The sequence below is a fragment of the Apteryx rowi genome, unplaced genomic scaffold (assembly GCF_003343035.1).
Source record: "Apteryx rowi isolate R43461 unplaced genomic scaffold, aptRow1 scaffold_292, whole genome shotgun sequence".
NCBI lineage: Eukaryota > Metazoa > Chordata > Aves > Apterygiformes > Apterygidae > Apteryx > Apteryx rowi.
In genome coordinates, this window is record NW_020449330.1 from 383,673 (window position 1) to 401,044 (window position 17,372).

Here is a 17,372-nt window from a genome sequence, read left to right on the forward strand (position 1 = left end):
ACCAAATGCAGAAAAATGGACATATTTCTATTTCTCTTCCTATGATAAAAAGCTAAAGATAATAGTTGTGTAAAGAAATCCTAATGATAAAAGAGCCATCACTCTTAAGATTCTGCACGTAATGTTGTACTGACCTCTGATCACACAGGAGTTCAAGGATAACTGTGACAAATTTATACTTTTGGAAAGAGGTCTAAATTTGTTGATTGCAAGTGCTTTATATTTTTGGTTGGGTTTAACACTAGAAAAGCACTCAGAATTTTTATTGCTGTGGTAATAAAAATGCTTACACCGGAGAGCATTATTATGGAAAGAACATAATGTTTTACTTTCATCTTTGTCTAGATGTGCTACAGTTTTCACTGGTGCAACTCTTTCACAAAAAAGTTCATACTCACAAGCAAACACTTAGAGGTAAATTTCACAGTGTAGATCAGTTTTTTGGGAAAAAAAACAAAACAAAAACAAAGCAAGAAAGTAATTTTGGACAGGCTATCTGTATCCAGCCAGCTATCCAGACTAAATATGAGTAACCCACAACACACAGGAACCTACTTGTAAACAGGAATCTTATTAAAAAAAAAAATTAAAGAGTTATAATAAATTTAGTCAAATATTTATGAAATGAGACATTAGCATATGTGATCCTGCTTTTTCTCTTAGCCATAAAATCTTTCTGGTTTAGGCTGTTACATTTTAAAAAAACATCTCTGTGACTATTTTTCCATTAAAATGGGATCAAAATTGGTCATATATTGGCCATTAGAAGCATCATTCCTAAAATGCAAATTGTCATTGATAAATAAAACATGTACATAGTAATGTAAAACATTCCACTGCTTTATTTAGCAGTTTAAGGCAAAATTAGTTGAAATACTGTCATCTTTTATAGTGCAAGCCAAAATATCCTTAAGTTTACCACCACTAAAATCATGTAATGTGAGCTTCTGAACTATGAGGCTATTTTTTTCAAAGCTGCATAATCTAGGACTCTTGTAATTTCTATTTCATTCTTAACAACAAATAATATATTCACAAAATACGTAATTCCTGGCTAGTTTCAAGGGGCAGATAAAGCACTGTTTAAAAAATCATTTTTACTTTTAGTGCATTCACAAAAACGAGTGAAAACAGCTCTATATACATGCAACAAATTTTCACTGATTTTTCAAAACTAGTTTACCTTGCGGGAAGTTTGGAGAGACAGTCTGGCTTGCTGCAAATGTATTGCTGGATCTAGGAGGAGTCCTTAACTGTTGTACTGCTGGAGCTTGGGCGGCAAGTGGCATAGAACTGCCAGGCAACACAACCACATTCGACGGAGTTACAGCTGTGCCCAAAGTAGCTGGATCTGTCACACAGGTGGCTATGTAGAGGTTATTTGAATTGCCAAAAGCTGTGCTTGTTGCTGGCATCAACTGTATAAATCCCCCTTCCTTGGAAAGATTAGTTGCACCAGCAACTGAAAAAACAGTGCAATCTTCATTCTGAGTGTTAACTGAGCTGACAACAGGATCCTTTGGTCTAAGTACAAGAAGATTCTGCTCTGCCAATGCTGAATCCACATTTTTTTCAGTATCTTCTGAAGTTAGGCATTTGGACAGGCCAGTAGTTTTGGTTGGGGATTTGGCTGGAGAAGACAGTATTATAGTTGGCAAATTTTCTCCTGTGATGCTGGAAACAGCATTATTTAACTCAGTATCTGATGAAATAAATGGATCATCACTGATGATGATTTTGAGGGACATTATATTTGAAGAATCAACATCCATCGCCTGACTACTAGAAGATACACCACTAATACTTTTGGCTTCGGTGCCAGACTTGTCTGTTGAGGATGCGGTTTCTGAGAGAGGTGAATGGCATATTTCAGATGTAGTAAGATTATTTTCTGTAGATACTACAGAAATTTCTGTACATGCATCATCACCAGAAGAGAAAAATATATTATCAGCATCTACTTTTGTAGAAGACGAAGGTTCTTGCATTTCCACTTGTGTTCCCTCTGAGCTTGATAGCCCTGAAGGGAGGTTAAAATCTTTCTTACAAGGCTTATTGAGTGTATGCTGATCATTTGAATACGGTTTGTTAGAAGTATCAATAACTTCAAGCTGCAACTCTGTTTTGTCAAGATCTGAAATTTTCACAGCAGATCTCACAGCACAGTCTGACTGCTTACCCTGGTCCTGACAGTTGGAGTGGTGGCTAGAACTCTGCTGTAAAATACCAGGTAATGTCACTGTATCGTTCGTTACAGCCTGTTCTTTTCCTGAATCTGCTGACGGGCTAGAAATCGATGAATTATTTTTTCTTAGCAACACACTGTGGCCAGGGCTCCCATCAGAAGGGCTTTTGATATGTGTTTTTTCAGATAGTGATGTATCTGGCGATAAGTGACATTTACTTCCAGACTGTGTTCTGTTTTCACTGGCTGTAGTACCATTTGTCAATGAAACCAAAGCAATCTGTGAACTGCCAGAATGAACATATTCTAAACCAGGACCACTTTGAGCATTTGGACTTAGTGTGTCTTTTTCAGTTTCCATAGCTCTTTCACTTTCAGACACTAATGCAACTGACTCTTTAATATCATAAGCATCTCCACAGTGTTCATTACACTCACTGTCAGAACTCTGTCTTTTGGTAGATTCAGTCAAACCAGGCACAGAGTCAAAAGTGATTTCAAGCTCTCCAATTTGATCAGTGGTAACTGTTTTAAGCATTTCAGTCTGCTTTTTTGGTCTACAATTTCCATGCAACTGTTCATTGGCTGTATTTTTCTTAGCCATATCATCATCATTAATGCTATTCTTCAAGGCACATGACGCTTCTCCTAAATGAAAATCTTTACAGGATAGAGATTCTCTAGAATTATCACCTGTAAAATAGAGACCAAATTGGTTCCATAATTATCACAGCAGATGATTCTATTACAGGGTTTTTACAGTCACAAATCACTTTAATGGAAAACTGTTTCACACAAAACTAAGTGGGAATAACACTACTCATCTAATCCTTATTTTCAAGCTGAGTAGAAAACATATGGTTAGACTAGATAGATCAGGTGATCTGGTGATTCAGTTTGTACATAAATAAGTATATATGTAATAAGTAAATGGCTCAAGTAACTAAATCAGATTTTCCAGAAGCTCAAAAGAACATTTCAGGATAAGATCTCTAGCTCTACTTCTCACATACTTTCTCTAAATATCTGCTATTGACTAACTATTGTTAAGAATGGGGTAGACAGACTAGACATACCTTTGGTCTAACTCAGTAACTCTTTTTGTGTACTAATTAACCAATATGTTACAGAACAGAGAGAAAAGATTGGTATGGTTCAATGTAAAATATTAGCTTTATATTAATTTCACATGTTCCACACTGAAAATTGCAGAGTATCTGTTTGGAATGAGTAAATAGGCTTTGCAGACATTCGGATTTCATTCAGGAGCTCATCAAGCACAACTTACAAGTACCCTGATGGACTACTTTTAAATTTAAGAGTCAAACTTTCTAACAGACTAGGTGCAACTGTATGTCCATGAAATGTAAACTTCAGACTGGGTATTATCATTGAAAACATGAAGCCTTTGATATATAGAATCAAATTGTCTGAAAGTAATCTCATAATAAAAATGAACATACTAGAAGAGATTTTAGGGAAAAAACTACACTTACTAGTTTCTTCTGTTCCTAACGAACTTTCAAGTGTTTCCAGGTTATTTTCATCCACCAGGATTGTATTTTCTACTCCATTCTGACCAGAAATACCAGCAGGTAAATTCTTGTTTACCTTGTTCTTTCCTATTTTCAAAATGAAGCACCAAGAATGTTTAAATATATCATTTTACGCACAAGAGTAATTAATACATTTTAAATGAAGCGTTTGGATTTCAAATTCAAGAAATGCCATCCTAAACTGAGCAAAGAACAACTATTATTCTATTTTTATTACAGATCCAGCAATAGCATAGAAACATCCTTATCTTGTATTTGAAGATATCCCTGATTAGAAAAGCAGAAAAATTTACAACAGAATAGAAAAATAAATAGGAACTATCATCCTTTGGACCAGGAGAGTCTAAAATAGCAGCTATAAAACAATCACTGTGAGTCAGCACAAAACCTGAATTTCAGCTATGTGAAAATGTTCCACTTCATATCCACAAATAAGGATATATCAGGTATCTCATTCTGAATTGAGGCACTCGGATGCCATATAGTCTATTTCTCTTGCAAAAGAAATCTGCTGAATTACTTTGTTTCAAGAAATATTTGAAAAACCTCATCATTCATGATGCTTTATAATAATGGTACAATCGAGAATAATATACCTACCATAATCAAACAAGTCAAAGAGCGCCTGAAAAGCTGGATCTGATTCTGTCTGTTCTAGAATGTCCTGTATAGCCTCTTCTGACATATGAATTTCACCCTAAAAAAACGACAAGACATACAAAACTGTTTACTCAATTAAAAACAAACAAAAAAAACACCCCCAAACAGGAATTGTTTTATTTTCAATTTGTTTTCAGTTCTATTACTTCTGCTCAGTAGTGAAACATGAAGACAAATGTTGGAAATACTTCTTCCACTAATTTAATGCCTTTAAAAAATAAACTATCGATTAAAGTGTTTTTAAAAAACAAACAAAAAAAAAACCACCAAAAAAAACAATTGGCCTTGTCAGACATTACACCCTGCATGTGCTTATTAGAATATTCTCCACATAACAAAGACTAAATCTCAGGCTGTGCTGGGAGCTTATGCAGATGGCGTGAACAATGTGAGCCCACACTAGTAAGACAACCCCCCCCCCCCAAAAAAAATTAACCCCAGCTTCTTGTTTTTGCATATAATTCATTAATTATAATTGACTATATAAACTTCTGGAAGACAATGCTAAACAAAAGGAAGTTTTACTATTTCATTTACCCATTCAACATTCTATAATATAACCTCCAACTACTTTTCTGTGAAAGGCAGGGAGGAGGCATGTCTACACAGGACACTGCTCTAAGGTTCCCAACCCAAGCTGACTTGTCTGGTAGCAGCCAGGAGGAAAATGAGTGGAGCAGTCAGTACAAACTGAAGTGTTCAAGCACAAAGTCTCTCCCAGCCTTCAGGAGATCCTCTAAACACTCTACAACCCTTCATACTATGGTTTTAAGGGTGAACGAAAAAGATCCAGAAAATACTACATGCTTTTTCCTGGGATATCTGGATACACTTCTACACCTGATTGGTGAGAAGTTGACCTGATACCTCTAGCCTGGAGAGTGTTACAAGCCCAAGATTTCCTGTAGATAAGAGGGAAGGGAGACCTGTCTATTAACAATGCATTTTTGATGTGAAAACTATGCAAAACATTAGACAAAAGCCTAACTATTCTAAGCCATACTTAATTATTAACTACTTAAAGAATTTTTCAATTGTACAGAACTTGGGTTACATATATCACAATTAGGTCTAGGATGTTTTATAAATTAACATTTTCAAGATTTCTCACTTGACATGACATAAGCACTTGGGTTACTGATTATTAAAATCAGCACAGTCCATGTGGTGTGCTTTTTTGATTATTTTGTCTCAGCAACTAAACTAAGAAGCTGCTTTGATTTTGTTTTGCTCAGAAAAAATGGAATACAGCTCTTCAACTGTGGATTTCAACAAATATCTATCAGAAATCACCAAACAACAGAAGGATAGCATTTAAAAATTAAACACCTCTACTTCGAAAACTAGGAACTGCCTGAACTCTCCTTTCCTTTTCATGAGGACTAAGATTATCATTTCTCTCATTAAAGGCCCCTCTGATTGTCAGCTCAAGGGCTGTAAGACAGTGGAGGGAGAACATTAAAACATAAGTTTGCAGAAGTAGAATATATATATCCTCCAAAAGCAAGAAAATATTAAGTTTTATTTAGGTTCCAAAGGCAATATCTCTTGCTACATTGGATGACCAAAGCGTAACTTACAGCAAATCTGAAAAATCAGACCAGACTGAACATGTTAGGAGGCTGCAAGATATTTTAAATTCCTTTTTCTTTTACAATGAGAAAGTTTTCTAGATAAGTCTGTTGATCAGGATCCCAAGTCAGAAGCTTCTGAAATTACTGGTGCCAAAGATGCAGTGATCCAAAGCAGGCAGGTGATGAATGTGGGTCAGTGAACTTAGATCGCAGTCTGAGAGCAACCTAACAGCTAACCACTGCCAGAAGTGGTCCTGGTCCCTTGCCTCTTGACACTGCTGCATGCTTCTGGAACCCTGTACAGCCACTGGGAAGAGGTTCACAGTGCTAAACTGTCTGAAAACTACCTCCAACAAAATACAAGCTCCTGACAGTTCGGCTTCTTGAACCGGTCCACCACCACACAACTATGTAAGAGTGAGCACGTATGCAAGGAAAGCGGTGGGATTGCCTCTTGGGCAGAAGGCAGCCATTAGATAGGCTTAGCTGTATTGTAAAAATCATAGAAAGAATAGATTTCACACCAAATCAGAGGAGGATGAGAGAAAGAGGAGAGTGATCAGAGACATCAGGCAGTAGGCAGAGGTTCAACATAGTCCCAATAAGTGATCACGTTCACGTGGCTGACTACCAAATACGGCAAATAGGGCAATCCACACCTACCTGAAGTCCCAGGATTTCATCAATCGAAGTCTCCTGTTCCATGGGGCCACTGTCTGTCTGTTTAGGGGTCTGTGTGACATTGCCATCACTGGAACACAGTTGTTAGTTCAGAATTCAGAAATAAATCAAGTAAAAGGAACCTGTAAATTCCATATGTATGCTTATTACCTGCCCAAGATTTTGTTAATGTTCTCAGCAAGCTTCTCCTGAAGAGATTTGTTGCTCAGGATTTTTTCTCTGGCGTTTTCAATAACCAGTTGCTGGAAAGCACAGTTTTAAAGTGGTCATATATCTATTTTTATCATCACTACAAAAGGAACATGAATTTTCAACTTACTGGTAAAAATCAATTCTATATAGACAATACTCTTCATAGTAACAGAAAATATTTTAACCATTTCATGTGATGCTAGTGCAAACTCGTTCTCTTTCTGAAAAAATTCACTTACCTCTTTGACTGTCTAGCATCACTACTGTCCACCAAGACACCTGATCTATGACTGCAGCATATCTCTATGAAAAGCATCACAAAACCTTCCTGTACTCATACTCTTCTGAAGCACAGCAAGGTTTATCATGTTTTCTGATTTTCACTGTCTAAAAAATTACTCTGTTCTGATAGAATATAGACTTCTTAGCAAAGTCAAAAAAATCAAAAAATGTGTATGTAGCTATGCCATATTGAGTAGACACACAGAGCCAGTTCAAATATAAAAGAATACATTTAGCTTCTAAACCTAATTTCTGTAATACTTATGATGAACAACATATAGAGGACTAGCTTTCCTTAATTTGAATTTGTTCCTTAAATCTAACCACCCTCCATAAGTGTATACTTACTGGGAAGTTACCATCTATGAATTCTTGAAGTGGCTCACTTTCTTTTTCTATGATTATTTCATCAGTGTCTTGAGAACTTCTACTTGTTGAAAGAGGTGCAGATGTTGCAATGCTTTTCCTCTTCTGAGATTCACTGAAGCATTTCAGGAAATTTAAGACATATTTTGTGAGAACATAACAAACAACAGAGGTAAAGGTGACTAAATCAAATCTCTCCTCCTGCTCCTCAGCAAGTGAAAGATTTTAACCAACAGAAAACTAACTACATATTGGAAATACAATAAAACCTTACATTTGTTTCATTATCTTGTGTGCATTTGCTGTGTCAGACTACATAAAAATAAATTAAAATTAAATATACAGAGACAGTGGATAAAACAGCACAATGGCAAACTGAATTCTACACCCACAATTCAAAGTACAATAACGCATACTGGAGGGAAAAAATATTAACTGTTTGTACAGGTTCTAATGAACTGCCTCTCAGGAAAGGGATTTGGGCATCATCATTGAAAACAAAAATCTCTCAAGGTACAATTGTTGTCAAAAAAGCAAACAAATGTTAGGCTGCATAAGAACTTAGATAGTGAATAGGAAATTTGTTTTATTTTTTTAATCAGATTGGTGTGACCCTTTCTGAAACAACCATGACAATCAGCAGCGGCACTAAATCACTTACATGCAAAAGAAATCGTGCAGGAATAGAGGGGATTTGGAAACAGCAGAAATAAGTAAGGACCTGGAAAACTTATAAGCAAAAATAGTGATAAGATTGGGATTTATTTAAGGATAAAGATAACAAGTGGAACAGAAAAAGATGGTTCTCCCCTCATTAAAAACAAAGGGACACAGGAATCAAAGAGTAAAAAAATGCAAAACATACTAGTATAAGAACACAGTTTTTCACACTTTTAGCATGAATATGAAGCTTTCTGCTGTCAAAAGTTACCAAAGCCGACAGCTTCTCTAGGTTAAAAAACAGAATGTACATTTATATTTATACTGACAGTTTTCATAATTGATTTTGGAAGGAATATTAAAGGTCAGACTTCAAAGCTTTCTGCTGATCTCTAAAACTAGAAGAAATAATGTTGAAGCCTGCTGTATGCAATAAGGAAACATAAGTAGCCTCCTATCAATCTAATGTTAAGTTCTTAGACTTTCCTCCATGAGTATCAGATGCTGGCCACTGTCAGTGGACCTTAGATCTGAAACAGTCTACCAGCTGAGAAAATTTACACTAGAGACTAAAACATATGAAAAAAGTGTTCAAGTGTTCACCTTTTTCGTCTTCCTGGAGATAGCAAGTTTGAGTGAAGCTTTCGTTCTTGTGATCCTGGAACCTGAATGTGTATGAAATCTCCTGCTTTATTAAAAAACAAAACAAAACAAAAAAACATGATACCAGTATCTTTTTCCAGGGACATTCTTAAGGCATTATATAAATCTATAGATTATATAGTATGTTCAAATCAAATGTTGCAGGGAATTCATGGAAAATAATTTAATATTATCATGAAAGCAAGAAGCATTACCTTTAAACATACACTAAAATGTCCAGGTGATATCCTATGTCCTAAAACAGCTTTTGGGGCAAGGGTGAGAACACATGATAGAATAATGACAAACTGACGTATTTGTGAACTACAAACCCACGTTAGCAAACATGCAAGAGCCACTTATCTTTTGAACATGCCTTTTATTTTAATCACCTGAACCATTCCGGAGAGTCTGGACAGGGGAACAAAGCAGGAATTTCTTTGAAACTTTTTTTTGAGGAAGATGACAGCCCTGATTTTAGAAAAGTTCCACCTACATGCAGAAATTCTTCACAGAAATAAAAAGACTAAGGAAAAGGGGGGGGGGAAGTGCAACTTACTGTTGATCTTATTTTCCTGCGTTTGTGACTGGTGCACAAACAAGGTATTCAGTCTTGTCTGTGGTATACTTTGATTTATTGCTGGCCTATGCAAAACTTGAGTAGATACAATAGAAGAGGAACTCTGTTGCCCTGACTGATGGGCTACAGACAACAATCCTGAGTTTGGAGGAGCTGATTGCTGAAGCATTCTCTGTCTTTTCATTTCTACAATTCCACTTCTTGTACGCGCTGCAGATAATAAGACAAGATGAAAATATATGACACAGGATCTTAAAAAGGTTGCTGATTTTCCAAGAGGTAGTTCTTGGACATCGTAATGTTAGACCTAATTAAGGATGTTCCATTAAAACTTGTTTGTGCTTAAACATTTAATTTACGAAAATTCAACAAGTCAACAACCCCCACTTTTGACTTCTGTTTTACAGGTTTGAGCCAATATAATTAAAATAGTACAGATCACTTATACAAACATTGTAAACAATATTAAGGTGCTCGTACCACTGCTTAAATACTTATGGGACTAAATCACACCAAAGTGCCATTTCACTATGTATCATCTATATAAATGTCCTTAACTGAAATAGTTAAGCCAATATAAGTATGCAGTTATTTATCAGACCAAATCTGCTAAATTTAAACACCACCACGCCACCTGATCCACTGAGTCTCAGGTCTAAGAATGGCCAATACCTATATTGCACATTCTCTTTTCTCATACAGGTTCCTCAGCAGAAGTACTATAAAGAGAAAAATTTATTTGTAAATAAAATAACTTTTCCCTTTTGAGAGTTCATTTGCCAGATTTTGCAATGAAGGAAACACAATTCTAGATGAACGACTTATCTTTTCATATTTTGTTTAAATGTATGTCTGTATATGTATAAAATATTTGCCTTAAAATTATAATATGATTTTAAATTCCTCTTCTATGGAATTGAAACTGCATGATAATTAGACTGGTTATATTTTCACTTCCTCTATGAGCCACAAATTAAGTCAACAGCTTCAGCAATGCAGCAGCAGTTTTCAAACCTTTTAACTGAGTAAACCTCTAAAAATTTTTCAGCAGAGGAGAAAATGCTACCTAGCAAAATGCAAGGCTTTGCCCCTAGCAAAACGCAAGGCTTTTCTTATTTTCCTTTCTTGACCATCATAGTAATCTGCAGACTGCCCTGAGGACAACAGACATATGCTGAAGTCATGCAGTAGAGATTTGACAATATTAGAATCTGCTCTTAAGAGCTCTTAAGAGATAAATTACCAATTGCTGAAGGGTTCCCACACAGTTCCCACAACGGACAGTTTGAACATAAAACCTATTGATCCCATGCAACTGATTCAGTTACTTACCCCTTTGATTAGCAGAAAATCCTGTGGAATTCTGCATGCTCCTATAAAATTAAGCAGGTAACATAAATAAAAGGATCTCAATGGAAACACCCAACTACATATTATGAAAGAATCATATGGCAAATTTCAGTCTGGCACCAATTGAGCATTATTTCATATGGTTTTATCTGCTGTTTGTTGGAGGTTTTTTGTTGTTGTTTTAAGCAATGGCCGCAGATTCTTCAAATGAAGCTTACTGTTAGGTTTTTGATCACATAACTGCAATGGTATCAGTTTCTATACAAGCCCTGGTATATTGTTTTATGATGGAAAGGCCACATACAAAACCATACCAACACCCTCCCATCTGCTTAGCCCAGGCTTAAAATCTTGAGATGTCTGCTCAACCATATTTACTCTCAGAGCATGCATCTTTCACTATTTCTCAGAAATAATAAATATTGAAACCATTCCGATATGAATATAAGGAGAGTAGGTCAACACACAGCCTCACTCAAGGAAAATTTTCACATTCTTGATTTCAAAGCTGTATTACCTGATCTGAGAAAGTGTATAGTCTAATTTTTTCCACAGAGATGACATCATTGCTGGAACTTCATTTGTTGTTTCTAAAATAAACCATTAAAAAAAACATTTTAGGTATTAAAATAGATACATCACAGTCAAAATAATTATTTTGGGATGATTCAGATATCACCTAACTTTAGGTGTCTAGTTGCCTTCTAAATATTCTGTTAACTGGAGAGCCCAAACTCCTAATTAAAAAAAAAACCAAACTGACTGATACAAACATACAGTCATCATGGATAGACTTCTTAGTTTTAGGACACTAAATGAAATTGAGACAAAGACATTCATGATGATAATTCTCACTGGAATCTGCACATCACTGGCTCCTGAGCAGTTCACAAACATAACCTAACTTCGTAAAACTCCCTTCCGAAAATGGATTTATATTCCCAAGTCACCCATGTGCTTTTAAAAAATATAATCCAGGGGACAGCTCTTTAAAAGTTATAGCTTATTTTAAGATGTCACCCAAAAGGCTAAAAGCACTTGGTATTTTTGAAGCACAGAACATTAAAGAAAAAATTGAAAGAGGTAGGCAGACCCATTTGTAATGTTCTTCAAGATGCCAAATAGAAACTATTTTGAAGAAACTACATCTGTGTCTTAGTTACCATTCCTATTAAACATAGCAAGAAGGGAAAAAAATTCCAAAACATTCCAAACATTATATTTCTTAAATTACAGGCCTTGGAACCAAGCACTTTAATAAAATCTGACTACACAACACACATGAAAAACTGTTAAGACTAGGTCAAATTCTGAAGCTCAAAAATTGCTTTTAAAAATTAAACAAAAAAGTTCTAATTCTATCTCTGCCATCTACACAAAATATTAATTTATTCTGAATTTATTTTAATTAGTTTTAAAAACAAGACAAGAATCATTTCATGCCATAGGATTCTCTCTAGTTATTTATCTCACAATAAACAGTTTACAATCATATACTCAGATTTTCTGCACACTTTATTGAATTTTTGTGCTTTATTACAGTAAAAGTTCTTTTCAAATTTGAAGTGAAAATATATGCTGGCAATTCCAAATTACGACAGTCAATTCACTTTGCTCACAAAATTCTGATCTAAGTGGCAGTTAATTGTGTGCACAACAACAAGGCCTTCAGCTTCTAACATAGACGGGGTACTGCTCTAAGATAGATAGAGATATCGTCTCTTCCTCAAGTTGTTCACAATTTTGACAGATAAACAAGATAAATAAATAAATAAATAAATAAATCTCACTCTGAAGGCTTACCTTTTGTTTTCATGGCTACATACTCATTAAGAATAGTTGTCAAGTTTTTTCCACACAGGGACTGGGGGAGAAAAAAGAAAAGAAAAGCCCACTGATCTTAGAATCTTGCCTAATAACTTATACTCCATCCACTGTAACACATTATATTTAAGTTTGTCACAATCTTGGCACATTTAATTATCACAGTTCTTTAAAGACTACACCATGGTGACCCTCAACACAAGGAACTGTACTTGAAGTTGCTGATGCTGAGTTGTCTCAAAACGGGTAGAGAATAATCTATGAGCCAAAATGCCATTCTGAACATAAAATCTGAAGTGCACGATCTTGTTGCACACCACTGGTACAGCAGTCTGATCTGCATCACTTCAACTTGACCTGTCTTTGTTTTTATGGAATACAGACACAAGAATAAGATTATGAGCAGCTACGATGGATTACCAAGTATCTACCATCCTGGAACATAAAATGCACTAAGATGCAAACCTGAAAAGAGCTGTTGTCTAAAGTAGAAATATTATTATTAACTTTCATATCATATTTATTTGTTCTGTTGTTTTAGGTCAAACAGAGAATTAAGACTTTTGAATTATCACTATCATTTACTGATACCTTTTTGTCTTGTTTGCTTGTACAAACTCCTACAGCATATGACTGATAAAAGCACTTTACTGAATTGCAGGTATTTTAGCTGCAGTGAGATTTTTTTTTCTTTACACTATAATATTATCACCTTTCTAAGAAAAACAGAAAAAAATGTAACTCTTGAGAAAAGGAAGAGAATTCAAACCTTAAACAATCTGGATAAATCCTTTCTATTTACAGTTGTTTTTCTAACTCTTCCTGGCCATAACTTGGTTCTCAACTCCCTTCCCTCACTGCCCCCAAAGTATAGATGACTAAACATTTGTAAATGAAATAAGAAGTTCCATGCTCTGTTCAAGACCACTGATCTCAGAAGATTTCCACGAACTTTGAATATTGTGGACAAAATCCCAGAATATATAATTGAGTGGCACATTAGAAGAATGGAATGCAAAATGAGAAGAAAATACACATAGAAATATCAAAAAGTTGATACATAGCAATATCCAAAACCTACAATTTCAATACTAAATAAAAAAATCTCATTTCATATGTGTTAAAAATGCAAAGCATCAAGTTACCCTGTAGTTATATGCACCTATCTACATATGCAGCTGCACATTGTATTTATACCCACACCCAAACTTCCACATTTCATCTGGCACAAAGCAGATCGTACTGATCAAAGAAGCAGCTGAATCAAAACTTAGTTGTTGTCAACAAAATTTTGGTACACTCAAATAAAGCTGAGGCACCTTACCTAAATTAATATTTACATGAAACAGAGCATTACTGGCTGATGTATCTAAGAAAAGGAAGTGATCTTCAACAAATAACTAGAGCAACCCTGAAATCAATAAAATCCTTGGAACGCCCTTCCATATAGCAATCCTGAAAACTATAAAGCATATTAAATGTAACATGCTGAACACAATTTGCATATTTTACTCTTAAATATTTCTTAGCAATATTAAATATTGGAAACCAAGTAAGAAAGCACCTGCTAACAGCACAAGATTTTGAGAAACAGAGATGACTATCAAACTAAACATCTTAAGCACCATTTGAGAAGCAACTGTTACACTGTTCATATATATTCTGAAAAATCTCTGAAGAGGTTTTGGGGGAAAAAAGGCTTCTTTTCCACTAATGTAACACAATTTAACTTTCTGTGTTGCAAATACAAACTCACCAGCAAGCAGGCCGGAATAAACCCATCCTCTGTACAGTGCTCTGCATATTCTTTCAAATCTGAGCTTTCTAAAATAAATTCGCGGCAGGTAGCTAAAAGCTTTTCCTGTTGTAAATACCCTGCAATAAATCAGACAGAAAATTTTGCTATTTTATTCATTATTTCTGCATGTTGTGCTTGGTAGGTATCGAAGCATTAACACAACCAGCTATATGATATAATGTTGAAACAACTAGATAAATATTCATACATCAGATAAGGAAACTAAAGTTATTCTGAAAGAACACCTGTCTTGCAATGAATTTCTTTAATAGTTAAAATCAGAAAGAGCACGTAATATTATTGACATTGTACTGGATTTACAAACTATTCAAGACTAAAAGTGAGACAGTATAAACAATTTCTGATTGATCTTTACTGCACATAGCACTGTACAGACAAGAAGAAAATTTGTCAGCTTCAAGTCAAGAACAAACTCACACATGGGTTTTAATTATAAAACATCTAGCTTTATAATTAGACGGAATTCTATAGCACTTTATTAGTAAAATGCATTGCTACGCAACAATAACTCTCTGTACGTTCTCCAATTTCAGAAAATGTAAAACATGCATTGTTACAACAGTGTATTAGATTTCTTCCAAAAATGATATTATACAAAAATTATTATTTTTAGAATAAAATATTTTTTTCTACTTACTGTAATTTGCATTTTTAATATACATACTCACTGTCACTTGTACACTTTATACACCCACCCCAAGACTCAGTAATTATCTTACCAGGAACTATACCGAAAAAGTCTACTTTTCCAAAATTCCAATCCTCAGCAAATATGCCCCTTCAAGACATTTTAAGTCCTGCTTTAATTTTCAAATAGTCTGAACACTAAAAGGTGAAGCTAGATCAGTCTGCATAAAGGATTATAGAACAAAGAGCCATAAAAGAAAACATGGTGTCTTTTCTTTCTTGCCTGTAGCCGAACTGAATGTGCAATGGTTTAAAGAAAAGTTAAAATACACACCTAATCATACAATGCTATACGTCAAGATATATATTTACACAGAATCCCAAAATGGTCTGCCTCAGTTCAGGAAAGGCCACAGAAAAAAACATGCCTTTAAGCTTGCATGAAGACATAATATCTTTTATCAGATCCAAGTATAGCTAGGAAAAGTAGATCAGTTTTCAGACTCACCAGCCTTTGTTCAAATCTCAGACAAATAAGCTTCAAAGCTAAACACAGTTTGGGAATAACCACTGTGAGTTTAATTAGGATGTATGAGCTAGTTTAATTAGGATGTATGAGAGAAAATGTGGCTGGCACCTGCAGAACAGAGAGGGCTGCCACATTTAATTTTTCAAATGCATTTTGTTAGAAAACCCTCAAACCACAAATTGCTAGAAGCTGAGGGCATATCTGGGGGAAAAACACCTACATGCCTGTCTTATTTCTAGCCACTGTACCACTATTGTGGGCCGGTACTAAAGACAGGGCGTTATGCTAGATGGGGCTTTGGTTTGTGCTGGTGTGGCCGTTCTCACAATCAAACTCATCTGGATATTCACTAAAAAATAGTTGCAATTCCACTTTCTTGAGCCTCCTACTGTGAAGGAAGACTGAATGCTGGCATATGGGCATATCTGGCACCTTCACCAATTTCCTGTAAAATAAGGCACTCCAAAACTAAAAAATACCAGTATTAAGATCTTCTAGGCGATTGAACTTAAACTGTTTGTGCACACACATTACAATTACATAGCCATATACAATCTTTAACATTACCAAAAACAAATAAGAGACACAAAAGGAAGAGTACCTACTGAACTAGGAATTATTCAATATTTTGATCTATCTTAATGCATGTAAGGACACATTTAACTTAAAGTATTCATTCACTCTTTAATTAGAAAATGATAAATTTGCTTATGCCTTTTTCTACAGGCAAGCTCATCTTACCATTTCTTAAATCAATATTCATCAACGCTCACAGCACCAAAAAGACTTTGCTAGAGAAAAGAAAAAAAAAAAAAAAAAAAAGGAAGAGGAACTGCACTAGGAAGCCTGTTCATCTGCTCACTGTTCAGATGCCTCATAGAGGGGCAATCGCTATTAGAAGACAGAAGTAACTGTTAAGAACACCCTCTTCTGCACTCTCAGAAGCTCAGAAGTTTTCTGGGACTAATGCATGCACCATGCCACAACAGGCACAAGACAGGATGGAGCGCCTTTAGTATACATGAAATGGCCAAGCTTCTCTGTTGAGTATGTCTACAAGTCTCTACACAGCATGTGAAATGAGCTTTTTCTTCACACACTTACAACTTAACCAAAATTTTATAGAAAAGTACAGCAAGTAGTTAATGGCCAAAAAGAGATTTCCCTTGCACAATTTTAGGTGTTCTTTTACAATGCATGGAGTTTGAAAAAATCCTATTACTTTGCAATAATAAAAACAATGTTTCTCTTATTACCCTCAGTTCTCAGACAGCAATAACAAACGTTTCGGGGAGTATTTAAAAATAAATAGAGCTGGAGGCAGACTAAAGAAAAGATTCAGCCTCAATGGTTTTTGACTGGCAAAATCTGCCCACATGAAAACAGCACCTTACAATGAAAACTGTTAGGAAATCTTCGCGGCCTGGGCCAATACATGCTTACGGTGTACCTATTAAATATCAGGGTCTTATCTCTAAATGCCACCCGCTTGTGCTCATCTTTGGAAGGAGCCAAATATTCCAAAGCACAAAGTCTTTTTAACAGCTCGTTCTCCCTGCCGCCCAAGCCCCGCAAACACTCATTTTACGCGTCCCGCAGACGGGGAGCCCACCACAGAACCGAGCTCTCGATCTGACCTTGCAGGCCACAGAAACAGGGAAAGAGAAGCCAGCCGAACCCTCGCTCATTCCCGCCTGGCCTCTCGGATCACCTGGGCTCCTCTGCAACGGACACGCTACTAAGGCTCCCTCACGAGCCACCTGCCTGCAGCGAGACACCGGCGCCGCCCGGTCTCCGCGGAGCCGCTGCCGGGCTAACGGAGCCCCGAGCGCGGCGCCCGGGCTG

The 17,372-nt window shown here is 35.8% G+C and overlaps 1 protein-coding gene across 1 annotated transcript in view; it reads right to left on the minus strand.

The window, feature by feature from the left end:
• LOC112967803 (protein NPAT) overlaps positions 1–14,427 on the minus strand; it is a 22,095-nt gene extending 7,668 nt beyond the window's left edge. Inside the window, exons 1-12 of the mRNA XM_026069357.1 lie at positions 14,309–14,427; positions 12,532–12,592; positions 11,246–11,318; positions 10,711–10,751; positions 9,358–9,588; positions 8,760–8,844; positions 7,479–7,611; positions 6,807–6,898; positions 6,639–6,726; positions 4,342–4,438; positions 3,682–3,807; positions 1,184–2,878 (exon numbers count right to left, since the gene is read on the minus strand). Of these exons, the coding sequence (XP_025925142.1) occupies positions 1,184–2,878; positions 3,682–3,807; positions 4,342–4,438; positions 6,639–6,726; positions 6,807–6,898; positions 7,479–7,611; positions 8,760–8,844; positions 9,358–9,588; positions 10,711–10,751; positions 11,246–11,318; positions 12,532–12,544 (2,674 nt within the window). The 5' untranslated portion in view covers positions 12,545–12,592; positions 14,309–14,427. The remainder of the gene's footprint in view (positions 1–1,183; positions 2,879–3,681; positions 3,808–4,341; positions 4,439–6,638; positions 6,727–6,806; positions 6,899–7,478; positions 7,612–8,759; positions 8,845–9,357; positions 9,589–10,710; positions 10,752–11,245; positions 11,319–12,531; positions 12,593–14,308) is intronic.
• Positions 14,428–17,372: the final 2,945 nt, after the last annotated feature.